The following is a 23,861-nucleotide window of genomic DNA, read 5'->3' on the forward strand; positions in this document are numbered from 1 at the left end:
TTTGTCAGTTCTGACGAACTGGCATTCTGTCACCTGGATTTGCATCCCAGGTGTTGGAGAAAACCTTCTAGGAAGCTATAAATACCGGAGGAAAATAGTGGGGCCGTTGAGATTGCTCAATGATTAAAGACAGTTGTCCTTGCCTCCAATCTGTGACCTGAGTTCTAGCTCCAGGTCCCATGGGGTAGAAGGAAAGAACCAGCTTGCACGAGTTGTCCTTTGAGTTCCACAGGCCCACCGTGGCACAAGCGCACACATGTACACACACAATAAGTAAGTATAGTCTTTTTTTTTTTTTTGAGACAGGTTCTTTCTATGTTATCCCTGGCTGCCTAGGAACTCCCTGTAAATCGGGCTGGCTTTGCCTCCTGAATGCTGGGATTAAGGATGTGCGCCTTCACTGCCGGGCCCCGCCTTTTCCTCATGCTCTTCTCTGGCATGGAAGGAGCACTGTGTGCCTCCGCACCTTACCCAGCACAGGGACCGGCCGGAGCTAGCCTCACTTCACTCCCTGGCCGATGCTTTTCCCAGTCTCCAATTTTTCCTTTTGCTAATGAGAGTGTTCCTGGAACTTGCAACATCAGGCATTTACGTTGCATTTTGAGCCATCCAAGGAGGACACTCAGATGGAGCGTCCTGGTTTATGTCCCCAGGGCAGAAAGCCACTGAAAATAGCACTGTTCATCTGAAAATAGATCTATTCATTCCCTCCCCTTCATCTCTCCTTTCTTCTTCCCTTATTGCTGACTCCTCAAGACCTACAATCAGGGAGCCTGAAAAGAAGAGAGAGGTCTGCGATGGTAGGAAGGGCTGTCTCTTTTAAGAGATGAAGCGGGGAGTTTTGGGCTGGGATTTCGTTGGCTTGGTTGGTTGGTTAGTTTGGTTTTTTGCCATGAATGGTGATCGCTTCCCAATGGCACAGTCAGTCAGTGAGCTACCATAGCATGTCATTGTGCTTGATTTTTTTTTTCATTGCTACCAAGGCTTTGTTAGGCAATTGCGCTACTTAATGAGCTACCTTCCCAACCCCCTCCACATATGTGGTCATTTGTGAAGCACTTCTATGTCCGTTGCCCAACTGCTGTTCTTTAACCAGAGCCTGCAAGAGAGTGAGTGCCCTGCTTCCCACTTTCCAGAGAGGAGCTCTGGAGTCCAAGGGCCGACATCTCAGACATTGTCACAGAGGGTAACAGGCACATGAGGAAACGCTCACTCGCGTGCCCTGCTCTCTTCACGTTAGGCCGTTCCCACGAGCATTCCAGGTTTCAGACTCTTTAGGACCAGCTGTTCTCAACTTATGAGTTGAGACGCATCTGGGGGTTGAGCAACCCTTTCACAGGGGTCACCTAAGACCATTGGCAAGCACAGATATTTGCATTAACAATTCTAACAGGGGCTGGGCGGTGGTGGCGCACGCCTTTAATCCCAGCACTCGGGAGGCAGAGGCAGGCGGATCTCTGTGAGTTTGAGGCCAGCCTGGTCTACAGAGCTAGTTCCAGGACAGGCTCCAAAACCACAGAGAAACCCTGTCTCGAAAACCTCCCCCCCCCAAAAAAAAAAAAACCAATTCTAACAGGAGCAAAATTAGAGTTAGGAAGTGACAACGGCAACCATTTCATGGTTGGGGTCACCACACTTAGGGAGTTTGATAGAACCTCCCCCAGCATGTGGGTAAGAGCTCTCTGACCTGCGCCCATTGCAGAGGCCCCAGAAGAGCCACACATAGCTGCTTCAGCTGGAAGAGGACGCAGTAGCGCTCTGAGCTTTCCTGATGGCTCCTGAGTCAGCAGAGAAACAAATATCAAATTCGGCTCCTTTCTACACACTGCTGACCTGAAGCCAGTGGATAGCCAAGGAGCAGAGATAAGAGCACTGCCCTTGGAGTCAGGTTAGTGTCCCGGTATTCTCCTGCTGGCTGGCTCTATAAGAGTGGGTACGTCTGAGCCTTCGTCTTCTTTGTGTCAAGCGGAGACCACAAGCGTGGTATCATGTCATAGGGTTCTTGTGGTAATAGTATAGGATGATTAAAGTGAAAAAGACCTGGTCTGGGGGAGACGGTGAGATAGATTAGTGAGTGAAATACCAGCCCTGCCCCCCCGGGGCCCACATGGCAGAAGAAGAAAACTGACTCCTACCAAGCTGTCTTCTGGCCTTTGCATGTGAGTCGTTGCTCCCAGCTTTTTAATAAACACGTGTCTAGCCACAGACATGGGGCAAGATACAGCTGAGACTTTTGTCCTTTTCAGACTTCCATAGAGTAGCTGGCAGTGGCACCAAAGCTGGTTTGCCTTTTCTGTGCTTGGAGGATCACACTTGATGGTAATCCTCCCCAAGGAGTGGTTGGTCAGATATGTCGCCCGCCTAGATTTCCTGACCAGCACTTAAGAGGGCTCCTATCTCCTCTGGTTGGTTGGTTGATCTCTCTCTCTCTCCCTCTCTCTCTCTCTCTCTCTCTCTCTCTGTAGTACTAATGTGCCACCATTCCTGTCTATGTCATATTGGGGTTCAAACTCAGGGTCCCTTACATGCTAGGCAAGCGCTCTACCAAGGCATCGAAAGCCCCCAGCTTCCCTCCCTCACTTTTTTCCTCCCCTCCTTGTAGTGAAATCTCACTACGTAGCACAGACTGGCCTTGAACTTGTGGTCCTCCTGCCTGAGCCAAAGGTGTGTGCCTCCACATCCAGTTCAAGCTCTTGTTTTGTACTCTGGTTGTTCCCGGAACTGGAAGAAGTGACCTCTGTGAATTCCTTGTGTCTACAAGCTGACACAGTCCCTGTGGGGATCCTGACTGTTATTGATTGTACAGCTGCTGACCTGCCTCTCATACCCCAAGCTGGAGCCCTAATCAACTTAGGAAATTACTTGAAAAGTTCAGAGTTGATGTAACAGGAGTTATGCACGTGGCTTCCTTAGTTAGAAGACGCCAAGTTTGCATGGCTTCATGCCTGGGCCACCATGTCCTATCTCTAAAGCATGGAGGTCTGTGGCAATGACTCCCAAGATACTTGGTCGCCATGTGATCAATTCCCTTTGCTCAAGAATTAGACCATGGCACACTGGAGCTCCCAACCAGATCTGCTCTATGCCCACAACCTCTGCTGACCTTTTACTCACACTGGCTGTGTTTAACATCTGCAGACGCCAACAGCCCTGTCCCCAGGCCCCACCCACCTATACTCCTTTGCCCCGAAAGATCACAAAGGAAGCATTGACCAGAGCGGCTGAGAGATCCAGGGAACTTTTCCATAGGGCCAGGACCCCATATAGCGGGCCTTCTGCCCTGCATACCCAGCTTGAACTGGACAAGGATTAGAGGGCTCCTTGCCCCTCTGCTTTCTACAGACAATGGCTAAGGACAAATTTCTAAGGCAAAGGAAGACATGAGTCCATCTTCAGAAGGAACAGAAAAAGAAAAAAGAACAAAGAAGCTGGTGTCTAACACATTTCAGAGTGTAGGGGTGGAATAGCACAGGCCACGACTGGGGAGGAGGAGGGCTGAGGCTCTTGCACCTGGACCCCATCTTGATTTCATACCAGAACCAGCCCCCTCTCCTAACACAAGGCTGGTCTTGTCTGCCCAGCTTGGCAGCCACTGAGGATTCAAGTAAGGGTGCAAGACTCACTTAGCGAAGAAGTGGTAATACAGATTCAATTGTTATCCAGCCCGGGCAGGACCAGCTGAGGAGAGGGGCACTGAATAAATGGAAATAGGCAGTTAGTCATCATCCAGGATATCTTCTCAGGAGGGCCAGCCAGCAGGAGGGGTCGGGAAGCAATTCTAGGTCCGAGACGTAGCCCTAACAGGAAGCAAGCTGGGACTCATGCCATGGTGACTTCGGGAGCATGACTGGAACTTGGGGGACTCAGGGGACTCATAGTCTTGGTCAGTGCTTCAGATGCCCTGCCTGATTGCTAGCTCAGATTCTGTCCGACAATGTCCAGGTGGGATAAAGACCTAGGTAATGTATAACCTTTGGGTAAGGAGAACACGGGCCTAGATATAGGTAGCTGGGGAGGGTGGAAGCTGGATAAATGGTTCTGTTATATATCAAAGGTCCATATGTTCACCTAAGAGTCACCCCCGGTGCCTGAATGATGCCTGAAGGATTGTATGAGCTGGATAAATGGTTCTGTTATATATCAAAGGTCCATGTGTTCACCTAAGAGTCACCTCCAGCTGGGTATCATAGAACGTGCCAGAATGATGCCTGAAGGATCGTATGAGATAAAGGCATCATTATATATATATATATATATATATATGTATATATGTATGCATATATATATATATATATATATTAGTTCCAAGTCTAGGCTATATAGCAAAACCTTGCCTCGAAAACAAAATACAACAAAAAAAAAGCATCTCCAAGCAGCACAAAAGAGTGGTTGGGAAAGGAGAGACCGGGCCTTGATGAGATCACCAAGATGGCATGGAAAATATAAAAGGGAAGCCAAACATGGGAGTGCATGCCTGTAATCCTAGCACTTGGAAGATAGGCAGAAAACTGGGCATTTAGAGCCATCCTCAGCTATATATATCAATTTGGGTGCCAGCCTGGGCTACATCATTCAATCCTAATCTTGTCTTGAGGGGAAAAAATGATTATTAAATTAATTAAATGCGGAGGCTCACCTCTTTTTTTTTTTTTCGAGACAGGGTTTCTCTATGTAACAGCTTTGGGTGTCCGGGAACTCACAGAGATCCACCTGCTGCTGCCTCCCGAGTGCTGGGATTAAAGGATTTGTCACCACATCCGACTAAGGCTCATTTTTATGTCTATTATTATAACAATTTTTAAATGATAATATTTCATGCTTATGTTACTGTAATAAAATTATTTTCAGCCAGGTGGTGGTGGTGCACGCCTTTAATCCCAGCACTCAGGAGGCAGAGGCAGGCAGATTTCTGTGAGTTCGAGGCCAGCCTGGTCTACACAGTGAGTTTTGGACCAGGCAGTGAGAATCTGTCTTTAAAATATATATAATTAGAAATATTCTTTTTTTTTTTTTTGAGGCAGGGTTTCTCTGTAGCTTTGGAGCCTGTCCTAGAACTAGCTCTTGTAGACCAGGCTGGCCTCAAACTCACAGAGATCCGCCTGCATCTGCCTCCGGAGTGCTGGGATTAAAGGCGTGCGCCATCACCGCCCGGCTTCTGCTTGTCATTATAAGTGTGTCTATAGAAGTGAAGAACATTGTGTACCTGTGGACTAACCTAGTGGGCAGGGAAGAGAGATGAAAGAAATTAGCTATGCTAGGAAATTTATGACGTTTCTTACTTGCCCCCCAAAGTCATTTTATGTTTAGTTTATTATTTTTATTAACTGTACATGTATGTGTACGCCACATGCATACACACGCCTCTGGAAGTGCGAAGAGGGCATCAGATCCCCCTGGTGCTGAAGTTGCAGACCTTTATGAGCCACCTGCCGTGGGTGCTGGGACCCAGACTCGAGTCTGCTGCAAGAGCAGCAACCGCTCTTCAGCACGGAGCCCATCTCTCCAGCCCCTCATTTCTTTGTTTTTGAGGTCGGGTCTCGTGTAGCCCAAGCGGGTGCCAAACTTGAACTCCCCCATCTTCCTCCTCCCACCTTCCACGTGTTGGGGTTCACAGGCATGCGGCACTATCCGGGCCATCTTCCCTCCGGCGTCCTAAAAGCTGCTTCTTTTGAAATCCCATGTGTGTTCTGGGATTGAACGGGAAAGCCAGGATGCTTCCTTCCTACAGCCGTCTTTGGTTCTATTGTGTCCGGGCCTCTCCTCTTAATCTTCCTTTGTTTTTGTGGCCTGAAGAATCCTATTTTTCCATCTCTCACAGTAGCCCTGAAACAGCCTTCACCACCCTTCTCTGGTCCTCCTGTTCCCTCTGAGTCTCTGGAGATTCAGAATGGCACGGTACACAGTACTCCAGGTTTGGCTGCATCGTGGTTCTCTGCAAGGGGATAATCTGTTTTGTTTTGTTTCCAAAAAGCCTTCACGAAGGTCCTTGGCCCACTGCTATTGGATTTTTTAGCCTTGGCAGCATACTAAGCCGATGTCTTCTGGGAGCCATAGAGGGTTTCTCCCTTCACTGTCCTGTCTTAGTCTGCCTCATAATGCCTTGCCCACAGCCGTCATTTAGTGAACAGCATTGGGATCACTTCCCCGCGAATGGGAAGCTGTAATAGACGCTCACCCACCTGCCTTTTAGTTATTTATTTCGGTCAGCTCACACCGTTCCTTATGACCGAGAATGGATTTGGGGGCATCTGTGAAATTGAACAGTTAATCAGTATGTGCTTCCTTATACAACTTTTGTTGTTGTTTATTTCTTTTTTGTTTTTTTGAGACAGAGTTTCTCTGGGTAACAGCCCTGGCTTTCCTGAAACTCACTCTGTAGACCAGGCTGTCCTCAAACTCAGAGATCCACCTGTCTCTGCCTCCCAAGTGCTGGGCTGAAAGACGTGCACCACCCCATGCAATGTTGAACACCTCTGATGTACAACCTTTGAGGAGGTGAGAGCATTTTAACATCTCAAATCCTGGCCTTTGGCTTCCCTAATGTTGCTGTAATTTTGTCCCAGTTTTGAAGAACTCTGAGTGGCTAGTCAAGCACAGTGATGGACTAGATTGTGAGGGAATCATCCAGGGGTGCAGAGGGCTATGGTGTGGCATCAAGGATACCCAGCCCCACCATAGCCCCTTGCTCTCTCCTTTGTCTTTGTGACTGCATAGGTCTGACGTGAGGTTCCCGCCTCTCCATCTGGCCTGGCTTTGCTCAGTGTCCACTATCATATTGCACAACTCAGCTTCTGACCTCCCCGCAGCATCCTTTAGCCGCTGGCCTTCCCTGAAACCAATGATGTGACGCTCACAGGTGGCTGCCCACTCCCCCAGCCTGGCAGCATCCCCAGCTCTGAGAGCCCTCAGACATGTCAGCTGGTTCCACTGGGAAAAATTCCAGTGGGGTGGCAGCCAATTTCTTCCAGTGGCTCAAGGTGATGTCAGCCTTCCAGGAGGCCAGCAATGAAATCAGAGGGCAGTCATCTGCCCTGGGAAAGTGCCCTCTTATTGTTAATAATGACAGTGCATCTTATGGGGTCAGACTTTGTGCCAGTCCAGGTGGGGTGGGGGCTTTCACACAGCATGGATCTCAATGAGGCTGGGGATGCGGTGCGTGGATCTCTCCTCTCTGTTATTTTCTGTCTCGTCATTTGGTACATGGGGAGGAAGGAGGGAGCTCCTGGCTGTTGAGGGTTCTGTCAGCCCCTGTGTTTGTGAGCCATGCAGAAAGGAGGTGAGGTTCTGATACTGTGGCTGAGGGGGAAGGCATGGCTTGCCGGGCCTTCAGCTTAGTGGGCAGACCAGGAGTTTTGCAGGTTGTGTCTAAAGCTCAGGGAGCCTCTGGGGCCTCATTTTGTCCCCTGTTGCTGGGGAGTCTTTCCCTTGGGTTGTTCTGATTTCCTCAGCAGCCCAAGATTAGACCAAGATTTCCTGCTGCCCCAGCGATGAGCTGTCTTCCTGAGTCAGGAACCACGCAGTCCAAGGGCTGGGCTGCCCAGTGGCTGCCTTTTCTCCTCCTGCCGCATGCCATCTGGGGCCTGGTTGCCAGGAATAGATTGCCACCCACCCTCCTCACAGGCATGGTGACCCAGCCATTCCTTCGTATCCATAGCAAAGAGATCGGGTGCCTTATATTCATTCCTTAAGGATCCTGTCCACAATGGAAGCTCTGTGCTACTGCTCTAGAGGCTGGAGGAGGAAGCTCAATCCCCACTGACAGCTACAAGGCTTCTTCTGGACAGGTCTTACGTCCACTCCTAGAAGGATCGCAGGAAAGGGGAGCAGAGTCTCTGCTTTGTGGTCCTTCTTGGAGTGGAAGCAAGAGGATCAGGAGTTTAAGTTTTCCTTGGCTCTGTTACATGAAGGAGGAGGAGAGAGAGAGAGAGAGAGAGAGAGAGAGAGAGAGAAGACTCTTAAGTGGTCAACAGGCATGATGTCACATACATGCAATCCCAGCACTCGGGTGGCAGAAGCAGGAGGATTGCCACAAGTTGCAGGCTAGCCTGATCTACATATAGGTTAACCTGATCTACATAATAAGTTCTGGCTAGCCAACACTACACAGTGAGATCCTTTCTCAACAAATCAAAACAAAAAAACAACAAAAGCAACTAAACCAATAAAGCTACGTGTGGTGGTTCACACTTGTAATCCTGGCCATCCTCTACTGCATAGAAGGGTTGAGATTAGTCTAAACCACATGTGACCCTGTAACCAAAAAACAAACAAAAATCCCAAATTGTTATGCCATGGACCATTGCCAGTCCATCTCTGAACCCCATTGTATCCTCAGGCCATGGAGAGCAAGCTGCTCATCGGCGGAAGGAACATCATGGATCACACCAATGAGCAGCAGAAGATGCTGGAACTGAAGCGGCAGGAGATTGCTGAGCAGGTGAGGCTGCTAGGCTTCAGGTTCCAGGAAGCGTGTGGCCTTGAGGTCATGTGTGGGGTAGGCTGTGCTGGGAATCCTGGAATTAGAATTTCGAGAACCTAAGCTAAGTCACTTGGATTTCATGGGTCTGCCAGCTCAGCGTTTTCTCTTCGGGTGAGAAGAAGGGGTGGCTCTCCTCACAGTTAACCTCCACGAGACCTCTGGGCCTTCACTGCCAACTGTGTGATTATTTCCCAAGTCATCAAGTTAGTTTCCAATCAGCTGCGATGCTACAGGTAATGTCCCCAGGGTATGCCCGCTCTTAGTGCTGGGGTCTCCATGCACACAGGCTCACACCTGGCATAGTTGTGTTCATTGAAGTTGAAAAGAGGGGTCTGTGTCCAGTGTTCCACTTAGAATTGTGAGGGAAAGTAAGCACGAGCCGTGGGGTACCCCGACACCCGGGATTATGGTAAAGACAGGTCCTGTGTCAGGCAGAGTGAGCCAGCCCCTGTGCTCTTTAGCCTCCTTCAGTGGGCCTTGCTTTCCTCATGTGACCTCCTTGCCGTGCCTTGCCCTAGAAACGCCGCGAGCGGGAAATGCAGCAGGAGATGTTGCTCCGAGATGAGGAGACCATGGAGCTGCGTGGTACCTACTCGTCCCTGCAGCAGGAGGTGGAGGTCAAAACCAAGAAACTCAAGAAGGTAAGACGAGCGGCAGGGTAAACAAGACTCTGCTTAAGAGTTAGCTGCTCAGAGAGGGTGCCTCAAAGGCCCCTTCCCACTGCCCAGTCCCCGAGCTATATATACTGCCTGGGCTGATGGGGCGGGGGACAAAACCAGGGGGCAGGAGTCTGGTGTCAGGGTGGTCGTCGTCATGGTCATGGTTAACTTCTCTACTTTGAATGTCACCATTGAATCATAGCATTCAAGGACCTGGTCACCAGGATCCTGAAAATTCATGGAAAGATGTGACCTGGGATGGAGGTTTAGGGTAGGAAATTCCAGTGTGGACTCAGGGAAGAGCCAGGAGCGCCCCCAGGATTATTGTTGTGACCGCCTCAGAGCTGACCAGCCCTGGCCCAGGCCCTGTAGCAGGCACTAGAACATCACTGAGCTAGGAGGGAAATAGGAAAGCCGTTGCTGGCTTCCGTGCCCTCACTCTTGGGAATTTCTCAAATAGGTGGGAGTGGGGTGGGTTACCTTCCCAACCCACTCAGCCCCTGACTCCATGGGTCCTGGCTACCCCACCCCCAAACAGGGTTTCTCTGTAGACCAGGCTGGCCTTGAATTTGGAGATCTGCCTGCCTCTGCCTCTCTAGTGCTGGGATTAAAGATGTGGACCAGCACTGCCTGGCTTGTCTCCACTCTTCTCTTGGCCAGTTATGACTGTTTATTCAGTCTGTCCTGTCATGAGAGGATGTTAGGCCAAAATTTCCCTCAGCTCTCTTTCAGTTTAAACACTTCGAGAGAGAGAGAGAGAGAGAGAGAGAGAGAGAGAGAGAGAGAGAGCAGGCGCACGCAGGTAACAGCTTAAGGTTTCAGTGGGTGGGAGGGACCAAGCCACCACAGGGAGGTGGGACAGAGGTAGCCCTTGAAATAGCCCATGCTGATTGATAGTGATGGGCAGACATTATGAGCTCATTCTGAGCCTAGGCCTGTGAAGCCCCAGGCTCGGGGGTTGGTGCCTGACTGAGCAGCCTCTGAGACCCACCTGTGTGTGTCCAGCTCTATGCCAAGCTGCAGGCGGTGAAGGCTGAGATCCAGGACCAACACGAGGAGTATATCCGTGTGCGGCAGGACCTGGAGGAGGCGCAGAATGAGCAGACCCGGGAACTCAAGCTCAAGTAGGGCTGGCTCTTCTGGTTCTGGGTACCCATGTCTCCCCAAATTCCTCAGGGCCTCTCTGAGAGATTCTTCTGAAAGCTATATTTTGATAATCTACTCACTTAAGTGTCCATTTTTGTTGAGAGCTTGTGGTTTTTTGTTTGTTTGTTTGTTTGGTTGGTTGGTTGGTTGGTTTTTCAAGACAGGGTTTCTCTGTGTAACAGTTCTGACTGTCCTGGAACTCTCTGTAGAACAGGCTGGCCTTGAACTCACAGAAATATGGGCGACTCTGCCTCCTGAGTGCTGGGATTAAAGGTGTGCACCACCACTGCCTGGCTTGAGTTTCTGTATTTTTTTTTTTTTTTTTTTTTTTGGACAGGGTCCTACTCTGTAGCTCAGGCTGTCTGGGAACTTTCAGCTATCCCCCTGCTTCAGCGCCCCAGCTGCTGGGTTGCCAGGTGTAGGCCACTTTGCCCAGCTTGTATGTCTCATGTGGTGGCCAGGGTATGGCATTGGGGAGTTTTTCTCTGTCACCCCCCCACCCCGTCCCCTTTTTTGAGACTGGGTCTCTCACTGAACCTGGAGCTCATGACACAGGCCAGCTCTTAAGCTTGCTCTACTTCCTCAGTCTGGTTTGATGGCTCTGCTTTCCTCTGCCAAAGTGTAGGCTGAGCACTGGTAAAAACTCAAAAGGCCCCAGGCCCACAGTTTTTGCATTAGAAATAGTGGTCTTCGAGGTTCATTCTTTTTCTTTTCTTTTAAATTTTTTTTGGGGGTGGGGTGTTTTGAGACAGGGATTCTCTGTGTAGCTTTGGAGGCTGTCCTGGCACTTGCTCTGTATACCAAGCTGGCCTCAAACTCACAGAGATCCGCCTGCCTCTGCCTCCACCACCGCCCGACCGACAAGTTCCATTATTTCTGTAGTGATGGCATCCCTTTTACCCCACCCCCTCCCTTCTCTGTTGCCTTTGTGACGGGATCTCTCCCTCCCCTTCCCATTTCTGTCTGATTCCTGCTCCAGGTACCTCATCATTGAGAACTTCATCCCCCCTGAGGAGAAGAACAAGATCATGAACCGGCTCTTCCTGGACTGTGAGGAGGAGCAGTGGAAGTTCCAGCCCCTGGTGCCAGCTGGAGTGTGAGTCCCTTCTGCCATTTGTCTGGACCTAGAGATTTATGTGCTTCTCCTGGGATTGTGGGTGGCAAGGATCTTGAGACCCTGTCTCCAGAAAGACAGATGTTTGGGGCTTGAGGCGTGAACATGGAGGATGGATTTCCCAGGCTCTAATCCTGTAAGGGGTCTCCATAAAGGAAGTATTCACCGGTCTGGGATGCCAAAGGAGTCTGTAAGAGGAGGTGCGTGTTGGAGGACGCACTTTGGTTTCCAATGTCGTAGCTCTGGTGTCATAGTTGGCTACTTCTGGTGGATACACAGTTGCAGAAATAGCAACAATTTTAATGTTTGCCCAGCTCTGCTCTCTCCGGTCTACATAAGAACACAGACAGAAGGTAAGTCGCACATTGTCTGAGCTTATGATCTGGAGGGAAAGACTGAGAGGTACAAGACCCAGGCACCAAAGAGGCCTGATCCTAGCTTCCCAGCTGGGTGATTCAGCAATTCCACCTGTTTCTACCGGGGAGCCCTTGGGTGCAGCCGCGTCAGTTAGCTGGGTGTGCAGCGCCCTCTGCTGGTATCCATATAGAACGAGGTTGACTATTCAAACCCACCAGAGTGCTTTACCCAGCTGAACCAAATCTGTATATAGCAATGGAAGGACAGTACTTCTCTGGATTCTTTACTCTCTGTATCCTAAGGGTGCTACTATCACGCAAGGCAGCAGCCTCCCCAAGGCTGGAGTGGAAGCTAATACGAGGTCTGTAGCGCCTCAACGCATTACGTGCCCGTTTAAACTGTCGGCTTTCTGAAAGTGCGGACCCCAAGTCCCCAGATGTGCTGCTAGTTGGATATAGCAAATTTACGAGTAATGACTTTTCAGTGGTGGCATTTTGCACTTTTAAACCACTTTTTTTTTTTTTTTTTTTTTTTGGTTTTTCGAGACAGGGTTTCTCTATGGCTTTGGAGCCTGTCCTGGAACTAGCTCTGTAGACCCACCTTTTGTACCATGGGTGGTAGCACACACCTTTAATCCCAGCACTGGGGAAGCAGAGGCAAGAACTCTGATTTTGTGAGTTTGAGTCCAGGCCAGCCCAGAACTATGCAGAGAGATCCTATCGCAAAAGGAAAAACCGGCCGGGCGATGGTGGCACACACCTTTAATCCCAGCACTCCGAAGGCAGAGGCAGGCAGATCTCTGTGAGTTCAAGACCAGCCTGGTCTACAGAGCTAGTTCCAGGACAGGCTCCAAAGCCACAGAGAAACCCTGTCTCGAAAAAACAAAAAAAAAATAAAGAAAAAAAGAAAAAGAAAGAAAAACCAAATCAAAACATTGTCTTTCATCACCACAGCCCAACGGTCACTCTTAGGCGGTTTCCTACTGAGAGAATTCTTTTATAGATTATATTCACATTTTTCCTCTAGCTCCTCAGTTATATAATTTATGGAAGTTTCCCTCCCTCCCTACCTGAGATCATTATTATGTTTTATTACGTTTAATTGCCTGTTTGGTGTCCTTCAATCTGAAATTGAGAGGAATACTCATTTTGTTTGTTTAGGTTTTTTTTTTTTTTTTTTTTTTTTTTTTTTGGTTTTTCGAGACAGGGTTTCTCTGTGGTTTTGGAGCCTGTCCTGGAACTAGCTCTTGTAGACCAGGCTGGTCTCGAACTCACAGAGATCCGCCTACCTCTGCCTCCCGAGTGCTGGGATTAAAGGCGTGCGCCACCACCGCCCGGCCTGTTTTTGTTTTGCTTTTGTTTTTGTTTTTTGAGGCGAGAGTCATGCAATGTAGCCAAGATTGACCTAAAACTCACTGTGTAGCTCAGGATAGCTTTGAACTCCTGAGTGTTGGGATTCCTTGTGTGTACGACACTGTCCCACTTAGGGAACACCTGAGAACAGTGTGTGGCACATAGGATGATAATGCCGTAACAAAACCCATTCCTTTGTATTCTAACTTAATTTTTATTTAAAAACAAACTTTATTTTATTTTTTTAATCCTGGATAAGCACTTTGTTTCTTTTTAAAATTTAATTAATTTTTTTTATTACATTTAACTGTGTGGGGGGAGGGGCAGGCACACATGCCAGAGCTTTCCTTTGGATGCCAGAGGACAGCTCATAGAGGGCAATCCTTTCTACCATGTGAGTCCAGGGACTGAACTCAGCTTGCAGGCCAAGGCACAAGTGCCTCTACCTGCTGAGCCATGTCACCAACCCCCTTTTTATGTATTATTTTTTAAAAATGTATTACTCTTTTGTGTGGGTGAGTGTGTACATGATTTGTGTGTGGCCACACATGTGTCAAAGCATACATCTGGAAGTGAAAGTGTAATTTTGTGAAATTGGTACTTTTCTGTTTTGCTTTTTTTTTTTTCCTGAGACAGGCTCTTTCTTTGTGTAGCCCTGACTGTCCTGGAACTAGATGTATAGGTTAGGTGGCCTCAAACTCAGAGATCCACCTGCCTCTTGTCTCCCAAGTGGAGTAAAGGCTTACACCACTGAGTTTGAGGCTAGCCTGGTCTACAAAGCAAGTTCCAAGAGAGCCTGGGCTGTTACACAGAGGAATCCTGTCTCAAAAAAACAAAACAAAGTTATTCCCCACCACTGCTTGGCCCGTGGGGTTGGTTTTTGCATGGGTTCTGGAGATCTAACATTGCCACAAGGCTGTCGTGACGAGTGCCTTTACCCCTGAGCCATCCCACTGGCCCCCAAAAGAGCCACTTGAAATAATATTTGGGGGTAGCAAAATGGCTCAGGGGATAAGGGTGCCTGCAGCTATGCCTGACAACCTAAATTCAATTCCCAGGTGGAGGGTGAAAACCAGCTCCCACAGATTGTCCTCATGTGTACTAGGCAAAGCTCTTTAGCAATTGAGCTATTTCCCCAGCTCTCCGTTGCCCTTCTTAAGCAAAGAAAGTCTCAGAAGGACAGGGTTCTTCTCTTTGGTATTGGACACCCTGAAGCTAGTCTTTCCTCCAGCACTCCAGGCTGTTAGTTCGCCTTTATGTACTGCTCTTTGTTGTGGCTGTGTTTTCTTTCTTTTTTGAGATGGGATTTCATGTAACCAGGCTGTACATCTCTAAGCAATCCCATGATCCCTTTTTCTTTTTATGTAGTTTAGGCTGACCTAGAACACCGGGTCCTCCTGCCTCTATCTCCCAAATCTGGGATTATAGGCTTCAGCCACCATTCTTCGATGATTCTGTTTTTGAGACAGGCTCTCACTAGGTAGCCTAGGCTAGCCTTGATCCTAGTCTCTACCTTCCCAGGGCTGGGTTTGCAAGAGTGTGCAACCACATCCAACTGTGACAATTTTTTTCAATTCTTTCTTTAACTTATTTTACATCTTTCTGTGTATGAGTGTTTTTCCTGCCTATCTATCTGTACATCATGTGCTTCCTTGGTGCCCACAGAGACCCTAAAAGCATAAGTATAGGCTGTGACTACTGTTTTGGTGCTAGGACTCAAATCTGGGTAGAGCCGTAGCCAGTGTTTTTGTTTTTTTTTTAATTTATTTATTATGCATCAGATCTCATTATAGATGGGTGTGAGTCCTCATGTGGTTTCTGGGAATTGAACTCAGGACCTCTGAAACAGCAGTCAGTTCTCTTAACCTCTGAGCCATCTCTCCAGCCCTAGCTAGTGTTTTTAACTACTGAGTGGTCTTTCCAGACCCTTTTCTTTGTTCTTTCTTTTTAATTTTGAAAGCAGTTGGTGGTTAGAATAAAAAGAAAAGAAAACAATTCATCATTAAAGTCCCAGTTGTGACTGTGAGCCCACAGAGAATCCCAAAGGGTGGGCCGAGGGCAGGGAGTGGTAGCTACCTCCTCTACCCCAAGCCTCAGATCTGCCCCATTAGCTCTGCTTTCACAACTGGAGGCGAGGCGGGGCGGGGCTGGGGGGGGGGGGGTCGTGGGGGGTAGGGAAGGCCTTGAACGTGGTTTTCCTGTCACTGGGATGCTCTGGAATCCGAGGCTGTGGAAGGAACCCCCTCCTTTCCTTCCCTGTCTGCTCCCGCAATTCCCAAACGTGCCTGGAGCCAGGCTGAGAACACAAAAGCCTGGTCTCCCAGGAGCGCCTGCGGATCATGGGGCATTGTTCTATGCTCCCCTCAAGTGTTGGCTTTGCTGGGGCCCGTGGGATTCTGGGCTGAGAACACTGAAGACTGCACAGAGAGGAAAGACATTGTTTGGAACGAATCACCTAAGGTCATGCTGTCTCTTTGGAAAGCTTTTGTTAGAAGGGGCCTCCCTCTAACATGTGAAGGACGACATCACCCCCACCCAGCCCCTCTCTCCAAAACAAGGAGCCATTGTTACCGTGGGACGATGTTTAGACATGCCTATGTCAGCTTATTTGGGAAGTCTGTCCCCTTATTCCTTTTCTCCTTTCTGCCTCTTTCACTATCATAGTTTTGGTTGAAGTTGCCTTGAAAGCAAATTTTTTGCATATTCTGGCTGTTTTATTTTAAATTTCAAATAAACTTTCTTTCTAGGGCTGGAGAGATAGCTCAGTGGTAGGGCATGTACCTAGTGTATCTGAAGGCCTGTGTTCAATTCTACTACAAAAAAAAAACCCCAAAACTTCAAGTGTTGACTGTACTTAAAGAAAAAGTATCTCCTAAGGGTTCTCTATCAGCAGTGGCCCTTTGCTCCTAGCTTATACTCCACACGTTGTATTGTGACGAGAACTTTGGCCTCTGCAAGTCCAGTCATGATAAATTCTTTGCAAAGTCATCACAATACTGCTGAGGACACTGAACTTGAATTGAAAACAGTCTGAGTTTGGGTTCTAGTGAGGTGGCTCAGCCGGCAAAGGCACTTGCTGCTAAATCCAAGGTCATGAATTCAGTTCCTGGAACTCACATGGTAGAAAGATAAAACCAATTCCCCCAAATTCTCTGACCTCAACGTGGATGCCGCAGCTCATATGCTTGCACACTCACATAAATAAAATGTGATATGTATTTTTTTTTTAAAAAAAATTCTGAATTTTGGTTCTTACTTTGCCACAGGAGAAAGCAGTTTGGTTTGGTTTATTTATTTATTTATTTATTTATTTATATTTTAAAGATTTACTTGTTTATCATGTTTACAGTGTTCTGCCTACATGTATCCCTGCAGGCATGAGGAGGGTACCAGATCTCATTACAGATGGTTGAGATCTCATTACAGATGGTTATGAGTCAGCATGTGGGTGCTGGGAATTGAACTCAGGACCTTTGGAAGAGCAGGTAGTGTTCTTAACCTCTGAGCCATCTCTCCAGCCCTTGATTTAGTTTTAAAGACCATTCTTTCTATATTTCTCAGGTAGGCCCTGAACTCCTGGCATTAAAGGATTGTTTTCCCTTAGCTCCTCAAGCTTCTGATACCACAGGCACATGCTGCCATATTCAAGCATCCGGTACCACAGGCACATGCTGCCATATTCAAGCATCCGGTGCCACAGGCACATGCTGCCATGTTCAAGCATCCGGTACCACAGGCACATGCTGCCATGTTCAAGCATCCGGTACCACAGGCACATGCTGCCATGTTCAAGCATCCGGTACCACAGTCACATGCTGCCATGTTCGACTTTGAGACATGCTCATTATTTATGTATTTATCTATTCATGTATTTCTGTTAGCCTTTTTGCTCTGTAGCCCTGGTTGGCCCTGAATATAGCCTGTAGTTCAAGGTTGACCTTGAACTGGTCCTCCTGCCTCTGCCTCCCAAGTGTCATCCTTAACCAGTGAAAACACTCTTTTGTTTTGACTTTTGTTTTTTCAAGACTGAGCTTCTCTGTGTAGCCCTGGCCACCTGGAGCTCACTCTGTAGACCAGGCTGGCCTCAGACTCACAGAGATCCACCTCCCCCTGCCTCCTGAGTGCTGGGATTAAAGGCGTGTGCTACCACTGCCCGGCTGAACCTGACTTTCAGTCAGTAAAATGGAAATACTACTGTCTGCCATGCAGAGCTGTGAGGTTGCCCTGAGACAAGTGTGGAAGGTTCCAGGCCTGACCCAGTCATAAAGGATCTGATTTGTGCTGTATTTAGGATTGAAGCCGGGGTAAACTCTGTCAACCGAGCTGGTAGTCCCAGCCAGCTCCCACCTCCCCTCAGTTTGCATTAATTTTTTGAGACAGGGTCTCCTGTAGACCAGGCTGGCCTTAGACTTACTCTGTAGCCAAGGATAACTTTGACCTTCTCAGCCTCCTGCTTCTACCCTCTGAGCACCAGGACACGGGCATGAGCTACCTACTACACCTGTCTCCAGATTCCAGTTTCACAAGAGCATTCTTCCCATCCCACAGGGGGAAATAAAAGTAAACTGGGTTTTTTGAATCTTGGTAAGACCGTTCCTCAAGTCATACATGGCGGCTCACAGCTGTAATATTAGTCCTCCGGAGGACCAGCCTGGGCTACATTAAGACCTTCTCTCACAAAAGTATGTGTGTGATAGGGGACCATGAGATGGCTCAGCATATAGAGGCACTGGCCACCAAGCCAGATAACTGGCGTTTGATCCTTGGGACCACACTATAGGGGGACAGATCTTCTCCCATAAACTGTCCTCTAACCTCCATACTGGTGCCCTGACACTGGTGCTCTTACCCCCAACTAAATAAATAATTTAAATTATTTTTAAAGTGTCGGGCAGTGGTTGTGCAGAGGCAAGCGGATCTCTGTGAGTTCGAGGCCAACCTGGTCTACATAGTAAGTTCTAGGACAGCCAGGGATACACTGAGAAATCTTGTCTCAAAGAACCAATAAACAAACAAACAAAGTGAGACTTCACAGGCTTGTGAGACTTGAGAAGAAGAGGAGACAAGGAAGAGTGCAGACTTGCAGGGCAATGCAGCGAGGTGGGCACGTGAGCTGTGGAGAAAATGTGACCAGATCACAAAAAAGGCCCATCTGTTGCCCTGGGTGTGTGAGGAGGACCACAGGGAGCACACCCAGTGATGCTGGATTGCCCTGGGTGTGTGTGTGGAGGACCACAGGGAGCATACCAGTGATGCTGGATTGCCCTGGGTGTGTGTGTGGAGGACCACAGGGAGCACACCCAGTGATGCTGGATTGCCCTGGGTGTGTGTGTGGAGGACCACAGGGAGCACACCAGTGATGCTGGATTGCCCTGGGTGTGTGTGTGTGGAGGACCACAGGGAGCACACCAGTGATGCTGGATTGCCCTGGGTGTGTCTGTGAGGAGGACCACAGGGAGCACACCAGTGATGCTGGATTGCCCTGGGTGTGTGTGTGAGGAGGATCACAGGGAGCACACCCAGTGATGCTGGATTGCCCTGGGTGTGTGTGTGTGTGGAGGACCACAGGGAGCACACCCAGTGATGCCGGATTGCCCTGGGTGTGTGTGGAGGACCACAGGGAGCACACCCAGTGATGCTGGATTGCCCTGGGTGTGTGAGGAGGATCACAAGGAGCACACCAGTGATGCTGGATTGCCCTGGGTGTGTGTGTGTAGAGGACCACAGGGAGCACACCCAGTGATGCTGGATTGCCCTGGGTGTGTCTGTGAGGAGGACCACAAGGAGCACACCAGTGATGCTGGATTGCCCTGGGTGTGTCTGTGAGGAGGACCACAGGGAGCACACCAGTGATGCTGGATTGCCCTGGGTGTGTGTGTGAGGAGGATCACAGGGAGCACACCCAGTGATGCTGGATTGCCCTGGGTGTGTGTGTGTGTGGAGGACCACAGGGAGCACACCCAGTGATGCCGGATTGCCCTGGGTGTGTGTGGAGGACCACAGGGAGCACACCCAGTGATGCTGGATTGCCCTGGGTGTGTGAGGAGGATCACAAGGAGCACACCAGTGATGCTGGATTGCCCTGGGTGTGTGTGTGTAGAGGACCACAGGGAGCACACCCAGTGATGCTGGATTGCCCTGGGTGTGTCTGTGAGGAGGACCACAAGGAGCACACCAGTGATGCTGGATTGCCCTGGGTGTGTCTGTGAGGAGGACCACAGGGAGCACACCAGTGATGCTGGATTGCCCTGGGTGTGTGTGTGTGGAGGACCACAGGGAGCACACCAGTGATGCTGGATTGCCCTGGGTGTGTCTGTGAGGAGGACCACAGGGAGCACACCAGTGATGCTGGATTGCCCTGGGTGTGTGTGTGAGGAGGATCACAGGGAGCACACCCAGTGATGCTGGATTGCCCTGGGTGTGTGTGTGTGTGGAGGACCACAGGGAGCACACCCAGTGATGCCGGATTGCCCTGGGTGTGTGTGGAGGACCACAGGGAGCACACCCAGTGATGCTGGATTGCCCTGGGTGTGTGAGGAGGATCACAAGGAGCACACCAGTGATGCTGGATTGCCCTGGGTGTGTGTGTGTAGAGGACCACAGGGAGCACACCCAGTGATGCTGGATTGCCCTGGGTGTGTCTGTGAGGAGGACCACAAGGAGCACACCAGTGATGCTGGATTGCCCTGGGTGTGTCTGTGAGGAGGACCACAGGGAGCACACCAGTGATGCTGGATTGCCCTGGGTGTGTGTGTGAGGAGGATCACAGGGAGCACACCCAGTGATGCTGGATTGCCCTGGGTGTGTGTGTGTGTGGAGGACCACAGGGAGCACACCCAGTGATGCCGGATTGCCCTGGGTGTGTGTGGAGGACCACAGGGAGCACACCCAGTGATGCTGGATTGCCCTGGGTGTGTGAGGAGGATCACAAGGAGCACACCAGTGATGCTGGATTGCCCTGGGTGTGTGTGTGTAGAGGACCACAGGGAGCACACCCAGTGATGCTGGATTGCCCTGGGTGTGTCTGTGAGGAGGACCACAAGGAGCACACCAGTGATGCTGGATTGCCCTGGGTGTGTCTGTGAGGAGGACCACAGGGAGCACACCAGTGATGCTGGATTGCCCTGGGTGTGTCTGTGAGGAGGACCACAGGGAGCACACCAGTGATGCTGGATTGCCCTGGGTGTGTGTGTGAGGAGGACCACAGGGAGCACACCCAGTGATGCTGGATTGCCCTGGGTGTGTGTGTGAGGAGGACCACAGGGAGCACACCCAGTGATGCTGGATTGCCCTGGGTGTGTGTGTGTAGAGGACCACAGGGAGCACACCCAGTGATGCTGGATTGCCCTGGGTGTGTGTGTGAGGAGGACCACAGGGAGCACACCCAGTGATGCTGGATTGCCCTGGGTGTGTGTGGAGCACCACAGGGAGCACACCAGTGATGCTGGATTGCCCTGGGTGTGTGTGTGGAGGACCACAGGGAGCACACCCAGTGATGCTGGATTGCCCTGGGTGTGTGTGTGTAGAGGACCACAGGGAGCACACCCAGTGATGCTGGATTGCCCTGGGTGTGTGTGTGAGGAGGACCACAGGGAGCACACCCAGTGATGCTGGATTGCCCTGGGTGTGTGTGGAGCACCACAGGGAGCACACCCAGTGATGCTGGATTGCCCTGGGTGTGTGTGTGGAGGACCACAGGGAGCACACCAGTGATGCTGGATTGCCCTGGGTGTGTCTGTGAGGAGGACCACAGGGAGCACACCTTTGATGCTGGATTGCCCTGGGTGTGTGTGGAGGACCACAGAGAGCACACCCAGTGATGCTGGATTGCCCTGGGTGTGTGTGTGGAGGACCACAGAGAGCACACCCAGTGATGCTGGATTGCCCTGGGTGTGTGTGTGGAGGACCACAAGGAGCACACCCAGTGATGCTGGATTGCCCTGGGTGTGTGTGGAGGACCACAGAGAGCAAACCAGTGATGCTGGATTGCCCTGGGTGTGTGTGTGGAGGACCACAGGGAGCACACCAGTGATGCTGGATTGCCCTGGGTGTGTGTGTGTAGAGGACCACAGGGAGCACACCCAGTGATGCTGGATTGCCCTGGGTGTGTGAGGAGGACCACAGGGAGCACACCCAGTGATGCTGGATTGCCCTGGGTGTGTGTGTGTAGAGGACCACAGGGAGCACACCCAGTGATGCTGGATTGCCCTGGGTGTGTGTGTGGAGGACCACAGGGAGCACGCCCAGTGATGCTGGAGGCCTGCTTTCAGAGTAAGAGAAGAAAAGGTCGGGGAGAGGAGAGCTAGAGAAATGGCTCAGTGACCGAAAGCAGATAATCTGAGTTCAAGTCCAGAACCCACACCAGGCAGCTTACTACTGCCTGTAACTCCAGTTGCCGGGGGATGCCTCTGACCTCTTTGGTCACACGCATACATACATACACATATTCACACACTCATACACACTCACACAGAGACACACATAAACACACACATAATTAAAAATCCTTGAGAAAGAAGAGAATGATTAGAAACAACTAATAATGAGAACAGTGTCAACCTTTGAAATGGAGCCCACAGTTAAAGTTTCATTTTATTAACATTACTTATTTACTTTGTTTGTTTGCTTGTTTGTTTGTTTGTTTGTTTTTCGAGACAGGGTTTCTCTCTGTTGCTTTGAAGACTGTCCTCGAACTCACTCTGTAGACCAGGCTGGCCTCGAACTCACAGAGATCTGCCTGCCTCTGACTCCCAAATGCTGGGATTAAAGGCGTGCGCCTCCCGCACCTGGCAATTTATTTACTTTTATTTTGTTTGATGCGTATGGGTGTTTTGCCTGCATGAATGTCTGTACCACTTCTGTGCCTGCTGCCCACAGGGGCTAGAAAGAGGGCAATGGATTCTCTGGAATTGGAGTTCCAGACAGTTGTGAGCCACCATGTGGGTCCTGGGAATCAAACCTGGGTCCTCTGCAAGAGCAGTAAATGCTCTCAACGAGACCCATCTTTCCAGCCCCTCTACTATTAACTTTTCAATTAGAGTTTCATGGAGCCCAGACTGGCTAGTGGCTCACGAACTTGTTATGCCACCAAAGATGACCTTAACCTTCTTCCCTTCCTGCCGCTGCCTCCTGAGTGTCTGCATTCCAGGAGTATACCACTATGCCTGGTATATGTGGTCCAGAAAATGGAGCCTAGGATTTTGTCCATTCTAAGCAAAAATTCTATCAACCGAGCTACATCTCCAGCCCCAGGTTTTTAATATTTAATATTTTAATATTAAATGTCTTTACTGTTGAAGAGAAAAGTTACGATGTTAGGTCATTGATAAAAGATCCTAACTAGATGTTTGGAATCTGCTGAACATATTAACTGTCATTCTGGTCCCTTGGAGGAGTGGATTACTAGAGTTAGGTCCCAGCCCTGGGCTATCAGACACAACCTGTTTATAGCATAGGGATTGATCTTGGAAGTAGGCCTGGGGCAGGAGAGAGAGTGGATGAGAGTCCTAGTTATAGACTCCCATTCCCAGCCCCTCCCACCAGCAGGCTGCCCAGAATAACCAGGCAGCTTCATTGGGTCAGACTGCCAGTTCCTGCAGACTGGCCACTCTACCTGCTTGGCCCTACTCTTCTGTCCTATTCCCCGAGCCTGAGTTTCCAAAGACTCTCTGTGGCCCCGGCATGTCCCCAACATGAATCCCAAAACAATAGACAACAGACAGGATAGAAAGAGTGCTTGGGAAGATTCAGATTTCTGGGGTTGCTAATCGAATGACCTTAGGTACCAAGGGTTCTTGATCTTTCTAAGCCTGTCTCCCTGTTTCATCCACACCATAGGAGCATTTTAGAAAATTCAAGAGACGGGCTGGAGAGATGGCTCAGAGGTTAAAAGAACTGGCTGCTGTTCCGGAGGTCCTGAGTTCAATTCCCAGCAACCACATGAAGGCTCACACCCATCTATAATGAGAACATTATATACGTAACAAATAAATTATTAAAAAAAAGAAAGTTCAAGAGATGTGCAGTACCTTGTCACCGATAGTTGGTTTTCTAGCTCTCTCTCTTTCTTCTCTGTGGTGTGACGATGCATTGCCAGCAGCCTGCTGTGCAAGGCTGGCATTAAAGCTGCCTCTCGGCTTCCTTAGCCTCTGGGAACAAAATGAAATGGGGCTTTTAAAGCCTTCTTGTTCCTTGTTTCCATTTGTAAAGAGGCCCAATTGGGACCACTAAGTGGGGTCCAGCACTTTTTAGTATGTATAATAAACTAAATTTCAGGACTGTAAGTTCTCGGAGTTGGAGAGATGGTTGCCTCAGTAGCAGCTGTGAGGACCCGAGTTCAGATCCTCAGCACCCATGTAAAAAGCCAGGCATGGTGGCACATGCTTGCAATCCCAGCACCGGAGAGACAGAGATAGGAGGCTCCTGAAGGCTTGCAGCTCAGCAAGTCTGGCCTAGTCCAGAGCTCGACAAACTCTAGGTTCAGAGCCTGCCTTAAAAAAAAAAAAAGATGGAAGGTGTCGTTTCATTGCTGCAGTGAAACACTCTGACCCATGGCAAGAAGGGAGGAAAAGGTTTATTTCAGCCCTTCCTTCCAGGTAACAATCCATCACTGATGGAAGTTAGAGAAGAAACGCAAATAGGAGGAGCCTGGAGACAGGACCTGATGCAGAGGCCATGGAGGAGTGCAGCTTACTGGCTTCTCCCCGTGGCCTGTTCAACCTGCTTTTTCATAGAACCCAGGAGTGGCCACACTC

The 23,861-nt window shown here is 49.7% G+C and overlaps 1 protein-coding gene across 2 annotated transcripts in view; it reads left to right on the top strand.

The window, feature by feature from the left end:
* LOC121439646 (kinesin-like protein KIF3C) overlaps positions 1–23,861 on the top strand; it is a 43,877-nt gene that overhangs the window by 14,949 nt on the left and 5,067 nt on the right. For both annotated transcript variants that reach the window (XM_041640199.1, XM_041640200.1), the window contains 4 exons: positions 8,336–8,437; positions 8,998–9,120; positions 10,144–10,262; positions 11,264–11,380. In XM_041640199.1, the coding sequence (XP_041496133.1) occupies positions 8,336–8,437; positions 8,998–9,120; positions 10,144–10,262; positions 11,264–11,380 (461 nt within the window). The remainder of the gene's footprint in view (positions 1–8,335; positions 8,438–8,997; positions 9,121–10,143; positions 10,263–11,263; positions 11,381–23,861) is intronic.

Source organism: Microtus oregoni, unplaced genomic scaffold (genome assembly GCF_018167655.1).
Source record: "Microtus oregoni isolate MIOR12 unplaced genomic scaffold, Mior012 000062F_ref0000492, whole genome shotgun sequence".
NCBI lineage: Eukaryota > Metazoa > Chordata > Mammalia > Rodentia > Cricetidae > Microtus > Microtus oregoni.